Consider the following 7,710-nt stretch of genomic DNA (forward strand, 5'->3'; position numbering starts at 1 on the left):
AAGGTAGACCCCCCTTTCAACAGCATGGACTGTGGACTGAGTGACTGGGGATTGGCTCTGCTCAAAAAGACTTGCAGGGGTCTTCTCAGACAGCAAGCTGAACATGAGCCAGAAGTGTGCCCTGACAGCAAAGATGACCGAAAGGATCTGGGCTCCATTAAAAGGAGCATGGCCAATAGATCAAGGGAAGAGATTATCCCCCTCTATTTATTCAGAACTTGTTAGATCACATCTAGATACTGCTTCCGGTTTTCGGCCTCCTAATAAAGACAAGTAAATTATCAACAAGCTGGAGTGAGTTCAGTGGAGGGCTACAGGATGGCCAAGGGGCTAGAGCCCTTTCCCTGTGAGGAGAGGCTGAGGGAGCTGGGCTTTAGCAACTTGGAGAAGAGATGGCTTTAGGGGGACCTCATGGTAGCTTTCCAGTGACTCTCTTTTGTACTGTTAAATCTACTTGGAAGTAGAAAAATCATGAGAAAATTTTCTTTAAAGTTTTCCTCATCAGTAAGCTTTCTGTTTTCAAAAAAAAATTATTGAAGAATTAGGAAGATATGCTTTTATGTTTTACTCTTTCTGGATCACTGATTGAAAAAAAAATCATGAATAGGAAATAAGTAGCAAAAAGTTTTTTTTTCACAATTTTTTCTTTTTTGTTTCTTCCTACTTTATTCCTGTAAAATTTGTGAAGGTAATCAGAAATTATGAAAATTACCCTTGAAAGCCCGTCCCTGGTAAACAAGCAGCAACATGCTTTGCCTAGACAACTTTCCCAAAGTGTCACTCAGAAGATGTAGTGGAAAGATATAGCCTGAGTGAAACATACTGTGAAAATATCTCAGACTGAAATCTTTAATGTATTTTTGTGTGCTTTAAAAAACTTTTATTTTTCAAAATAGAATTTGGCTTCAAAATTATTTGAGCTGCTACATATGAACTTTTTCCAGAAAGCAGTTTGGTTAGCTGAAAGATCTGTAATGTTTCTGGTGAATTTTGGATGCAGTTTTTCCAGAGGGTTTCTTCTCTTACTAACAAGCTCTTCCTTGCAGATGTGTCATCAGTCCATTGTTGCTCGGGTGCCCCATGGAGTGTCTCCACCCATGGGATTACTCCCCAGAGATCCTCAACAACGATTGAAATCAATGCTTGGCACAGTTCAGCCTTTATCTGTGTCTGTCTATCTTTATGAAAGTTAAGACTGACCAGGAGGTAGTTCAGTCTAAAAGGGTTTCTTTCCAGTATGATGTTGTAGTCAATGTAAAGGTTTAGTAATAAGACTCAAACTACAGAGTAAAGGATGATTAAATTCACCAGGTAACTATTTTTCTGATACTGCCATTAATTGTGCCTCAACCTAAAAAACCTAAGTTACTGATGTATCCAGTCTGAGACAAGGACCTGAATGCAGATTGAAACCTAGCACCACCTAATGTGTTCACAGCTTGGAAAACAGCTCTGTAAAAATTGGACACGTACTCTATATTTTGCATATTGGTTCATATGTAAGTAATTAGATACCACTGCCATGTGCATCAGCCTTATTATGGATATGGGAAATGGAGTTTATTCTTATGAACTACGTCATTGCTCTTAATCAATTTCTAGTAACAGATTATTCTCTATGGTTTCCATTCTTGAGGTGGAAATTATATCTTTACTCATGGTATTTAACAACAAATTGTAAGACTGCTGGTGAGTCTGTGTGCAAGTTTGTATTCCTCCATGACAGAGCATTTTGAGACATTTCTTATGTGTGCCCTTGTATGTGTATGTTCAGGACCATGCAAATGACTATTTACATTTTTATAAAAAATTCATGTGTGCATTAATGAGTGGAATTTTCAATGCAATATTCGCTGTTGATTATGTATATGAGTTTTTATATTTCTTTCAATGAAAAGTAGATTGTTGGGGGGTTTATGAGTTCATGTGCTATATATGTGTAAGTTTATGTATATCTTTTTACTATGGATTAGTATAAGTGATATCTTTATATATTTATGTACTTTCTTATACATATCCTTGTGTGCAAGTGTGGAGAGTGGCTGTCTACTGGACTATTTGCAATTCATCCTATAATTGTCTATGTGAAGTTCATTAAATACATGTTAAAACTTATATTTCAGGAGGGAGAGAGAGCAGGATAGAAGGGAGGGAAGGAGGAAGGAAGGGAAGGAGGGAGGGAGGACAGACTGGTGCTGTTCCCAAAGGTTATTTGACAATCATAATCTTTATAGATAGTGCTTTCACCACTGAAAGTTAACATATGCTGATATTGATTATTTCCTTAGCAGACAAATTCTAGCTCTTTCCAAGAGATGACAAATGTTACAGCAGTACTGGAATTCAGGCTACTGGGCTTCAGTAGCAACCCACACTGCCAGATCCTACTATTCACAGTGTTTTTAGTTATTTATATTCTCACCATCCTAGGAAACATCATTATTATTTTAGTGGTGACACTGGAGCCACAACTTCATTCACCCATGTACAAATTTCTCAAGAACCTCTCTTTCCTAGAGGTCTGTTACACCACCACAATTGTACCCAAGATGCTGGCCAATCTACTGGCAAAGAGGAAGAGCATATCCTTCTCAGGATGCATGGCACAGCTTTATTACTTCATTTCCCTGGGAGCCACTGAGTGCTACCTCTTGGCAGTGATGGCATATGACCGATACCTTGCCGTCTGTGAACCCCTGCACTACGGTATGGCCATGACTGCTGAGTTTTATACCCGTCTGGCTGTGGGCTCCTGGGTCACTGGCGTTTTCACTGGTTTTCTGCCCTGTCTGATGGTCTCCAGATTGCATTTCTGCAGTTACAACCTCATTGATCACTTCTTCTGCGATATCTCCCCACTGCTGAAGCTCTCATGCTCAGACACCACTGCCACAAAAAATGTCATCTTCATCCTCTCTCTCCTGGTCCTTTCCAGCTGTTTTCTGTTGACTCTTGTCTCATACCTACTTATAATTCTCAGTATCCTGAAGATACCCTCTGCTTCTGGAAAAAGAGTTACCTTTTCCACCTGCAGCTCACATCTCATGGTAGTGACTATATACTATGGTACAATGATTTCCATGTATGTCCGTCCCACCTACAACCTCTCCTCAGAGCTCAATAAGGCTGTATCTGTGCTCTACACAGTGGTCACACCCCTTCTGAACCCAGTAATCTACAGCTTGAGAAACAAGGCATTCAAGAAGGCCTTGGAAAAAATAGTCATCAGACACCATCGTCTTCATTCTTTCTAAGTTGGGAACACTTCAAGACTGACTTGTTGATATTCAGGCTCTTTGTTGTATTCTGACTTCAGAACACGTTATTGTCATGAGCATGAGTAACAGCAACAGTTGTTGCTGCTTTTTTATAAAAAATAATTCAAGGCAGTTATTACTGTAACCTGAAATGACTCCTGGACAATACAATGTTTCACTTTCGTCTTTTTCTTCTTTTTCCTCTTCCCCTCTCTCTTTGCCCACCATTTAATTTACTTTTTATTACTATTATAATTACTACCTGAATTGCACTTTTTTTCTTATTAGTGCACAGATACAAAAACACATGAACATTCAAAGGCTAATATATGATTTTAAACTTACAAATTATTTATGTGTTTCCTTGCTTGTAGATTTTTCTCTTGGTTTGCCTGGTGAGGTTTTTTTTAATTCACTGATTCAGAATAAATGTCATTATGTTTTTCTTATACTTCATTTGGGGCATGTGAAATCAATCTCTTGACATAAAGTAGAAAAAGTGTATTTGCCTTTTATGAGGAAAATGTATCTCAGAAACACACTTTTACAGTTACTTTACAATAATTTAACACTATGAGAAGTTAATGTGATATAGCTGAATTTATTAAGTGTACTGTTCCTTTCTCTTCACCTTATGGCAACATTTCAGGTGCTGAAACATCAGTGCATACTCTTACATTACTAGATTTAGAGTATTTAGAACATCTGCTGGAGATTGTGAGACATGACAGAGAAGCCTTAGGAGACTTGCATCCTTCTGCAGCAGCTGCTTTATTCCATTGAATGACCCATGGACCCAAAAATGATATTGGTGGTAGGGACTGCAAAGAGCCAGAACAGTCTGAAAGACACACAGCTACCATGGTGCTGCTAAAGACAGACACCAGACCAAACACCTCACTGAGTTCTTACTGTTGTCTGCATCTGGAGCAATTAAATTGTCTCTACCCATGTCTTCTCACTGGTTCTGGCTGGAGAAGAAGGTACTTAGGAGCCAAGGACAGAACCGCACCAGATTCTGAAGACTACCCTGAAGACTAACATCATAAGATATTCAATGCAAACAGCAGTGAGAGTAGTATTGCCTGTCTTCAGCCACTGACAGTTACAAGCCTTAGACTAATCAAGTCAGCTAAATCTGGATTCATGACACCTAGTTGAGGAGACCAATTCAGGTGTGTAAAAAGAAACCACTAGTGATATCCTTGTGACATATTAGATGCTCCAGAGTAAAGTTTTTGGTTGGTGGAATTGGTACTGGATCTGCCAGAGACCAGCCCCTCCTTTTGGAGTGACAGTTGGAGGCCATTCAGGACACTGTAGGGCATTTACAATGACAACAAATGTGTGTATTTAGGCAGCTGATTTTCTTCCCCGGCATAAACTTTGGATGAGATGAATGGCTTTCTATAAAGCACTGATGACACTGACTAGCATTTCAGTTTAGTTCCTGTCTAAGATGCCTTAAGGTATTGGAGACACCCACTGGGGCTGGCAGACATGGAACAAAATAAATGGGGAACCTGCACTTATCTGGAGGTGGCCATAAGAAGATATGCATACATGCATAATGTCTAAACAAAAACTAAGGAGTTCATTTTTTTGGCATTCCTTTCTGATGTGCAATCACTTATCTGTAGAACCTGCATGATTAACTCTTCAGGTCTGACACAATAATTTATGAAATCATAGGAATAGGCTGTGGCCTGTTCCAGTGCCTATTCCAGAGATCCCTTCCCACCTGCATCATTCTATGATTTCCCACGCGATTTCCTTTTCCATAAAGTTGTAGAATCATACAACAAAAATTCAAATAAATTAGATTATAGGACAGCCCTCTCATTAGCTATTGGCAAATTATGAATAAATATCATTGGATGGCCGGGCCCGAAAAGTTGTGGTGAATGTAGTTAAATCCAGTTGGCGGCCAGTCACAAGTGGTGTTCCCCAGGGCTCAGTATTGGGGCCAGTTCTGTTTAATATTTTATCAACGATCTGGATCGAGTGCAGCCTCAGTAAGTTTGCAGACGACACCAGGTTGGGCGGGAGTGTTGATCTGCTTGAGGGTAGGAAGGTTCTACAGAGGGATCTGGACAGGCTGGATCAATGGGCTGAGGCCAGTTGTATGAGGTTCAACAAGGCCAAATGCAGGTCCTGCACCTGGGTCACAACAACCCCATGCAATGTTACAGGCTTGGGGAAGAGTGGCTGGAAAGCTGCCTGGCGGAAAAGGACCTGGGGGTGTTGGTCAACAGCTGGCCTGTGTTGAGTTTTGGGCCCCTCACTACAAGAAAGACATTGAGGTGCTGGAGCATGTCCAAAGAAGAGCAACGAAGCTGGTGAAGGGTCTGGAGAACAAGTCGTATGAGGAGCGGCTGAGGGAACTGGGGTTGTTCAGTCTGGAGAAAAGGAGGCTCAGGGGAGACTTTGTTGCTCTCTACAACTACCTGAAAGGAGGTTGTAGTGAGGTGGGTGTTGGTCTCTTCTCCCAAGTGACAAGTGATAGGACGAGAGGAAATGGCCTCAAGTTATGCCAGGGGAGGTTTAGATTGGATTTTAAGAAAAATTTCTTCACCGAAAGGATTGTCAGGCATTGGAACAGGCTGCCCAGAGAAGTGGTTGAGTCACCATCCCTGCGGGTGTTTAAAAGATGTGTTGATGTGGTGCTTAGGGACATGGTTTAGTGGTGGACTTGGTAGCATTAGGTTAACCATTGACTCAATGATCTTAAGGTTCTCTTCCAACCGAAATGATTCTATGATTCTATGATGATTTTTTAAACAGCCTTAAAAATAAGTCTATCACAAGTCCAGGAAGAGACTAGGAGTAGAGTAACTGTGTGCATTGAATTCTCACAAAACTGGAAGATATTAAGGGTAGCTAGAAGTTTTTGCAAGTGCAAAAATATCTAATGATACCCACAAGTGAGGTGCCTGCAAGCAGCCTTGATTTGTGATACTGAAGATAATACAAATCAAATGTTTGTGGGGGTTTTTTTCCACTGAAAACTAGCATGGTCATGTGGAAAGATCCAGAGCAATCACATGTTGTGAGTGGAGCTTTAAAAAGACCTCTCAATGAATGGTCTGGAAACACACATGAAGCTAAAGATCTCTTCGTATAGTTGGTCATGTGGCGGTGGTCTGATTGCTGCTGATGGATTTACCATGAGGAATAGGGATGTGAAGCACTCTGGGCTGCCTGGCATGGAGATTCACTAAAGAGTTCTTCTACCACCAAAAGCAGTAGGAGCAGAAGACAGGCTTTAGCCCAAGAATTGGCACGCCAAACAAATTACTTCAGGACATACAGGAAGAGAGTAGTAGATACTTGTATCTGACCAGGTTATCTACAAAGAGACATTTTTAAGAAAATATTCACTTGGCCTACTTACACATCTATACCACAGGAGAGATACTTATTACCCTGGAAGTGCATGCTTTTCATTCACTGATTGCTGAGAGAATACTAGATGAGTGTAGATATTTTCACTGTAGCTGTGACTAAGAAACTCAGGCCAGTTGCTACGGCCTGTGGCTTCAACCAGCGAACACACCATGCAACCATGTTAGCCCCAGAAAGTGTAAATGTGACTCTGTCTGGGGCTGGTGAAGGCTTGTGTTACCTCAGTGTTATGGCCTCCCACTGGACCACTTAGCATAACACAGTTCAGGCATTGCCCTGAGGACTAACTTTCAAAGATTTACAGCATTAATGTGCCTAAACATAGACATCCAGTGCAATCTAAATGACCATAGGGTATCTGAAATATTTAAGGGCTGACAGAACTGACCCTTTAAACGTGGAAGACCAGCATCTTGCTGGAGGAGCATCTGAGTCTAGATAGGATACTGTAGGTATCTAAAATGAATTAGACAGCTTTACCTGGGAAAATGCAAGGTGGGATTCAGTTCCAGATTGAATTATCTACAATATTGGGTGTGCACAGGTGAGCTGGTTACCCTATCTTCCATTGTAGACAAAGGAGATCTAGACAAAACAGTCAGTGGGCCATAGGGAGGATTCAACCTACCCGAGCTCACACCGAGGGCTCAGTTGAGGTCTTCGTACACAGGCATCTAGTACAAACTCAGATGTCCTATGTTATGCTTCCTGGTCTCTATCTACCTCTCCATAAGGGGCACAAGGCTCACATAAATCTGGTACTGTATCTGTCTGACCCATGTGGATGTCTCAGAAACCTTAATGCATTCTGACAAGGTGTTAGATATCTGTGCGTGCTCAATGATGCCTACAGCTTTGGTCACCTAAACTGCATCTGGAACTGCATTTGCTGTATGGGAAGGTCTTCATTCTACATGCTGTGAATTCAGGCAATGAAGTCCCTTTCTGTAGGATCAGGCTTCTTCCTTTTTTATTCTCACTTCCTATCTCCTTTATTAGATACAAAAGAAGCAGCAACAAGAGTGGCTGAAGCTACACCAGGCTTGGG

The 7,710-nt window shown here is 41.1% G+C and overlaps 1 protein-coding gene across 1 annotated transcript; it reads left to right on the forward strand.

The window, feature by feature from the left end:
- The first annotated feature begins 2,315 nt into the window (after positions 1–2,315).
- Positions 2,316–3,254, forward strand: LOC103925880 (olfactory receptor 11L1). The gene has a single exon (XM_009334678.1). It carries the CDS (start codon positions 2,316–2,318, stop codon positions 3,252–3,254), a length of 939 nt encoding a protein of 312 aa, XP_009332953.1.
- Positions 3,255–7,710: the final 4,456 nt, after the last annotated feature.

The sequence above is a fragment of the Pygoscelis adeliae genome, unplaced genomic scaffold (assembly GCF_000699105.1).
Source record: "Pygoscelis adeliae isolate BGI_AS28 unplaced genomic scaffold, ASM69910v1 Scaffold462, whole genome shotgun sequence".
Lineage (NCBI taxonomy): Eukaryota > Metazoa > Chordata > Aves > Sphenisciformes > Spheniscidae > Pygoscelis > Pygoscelis adeliae.

What these genes read in the sequence shown, in the direction of transcription:
- LOC103925880 (XM_009334678.1), top strand. Translation starts at nt 2,316, where the DNA reads ATGACAAATGTTACAGCAGTACTGGAATTCAGGCTACTGGGCTTCAGT.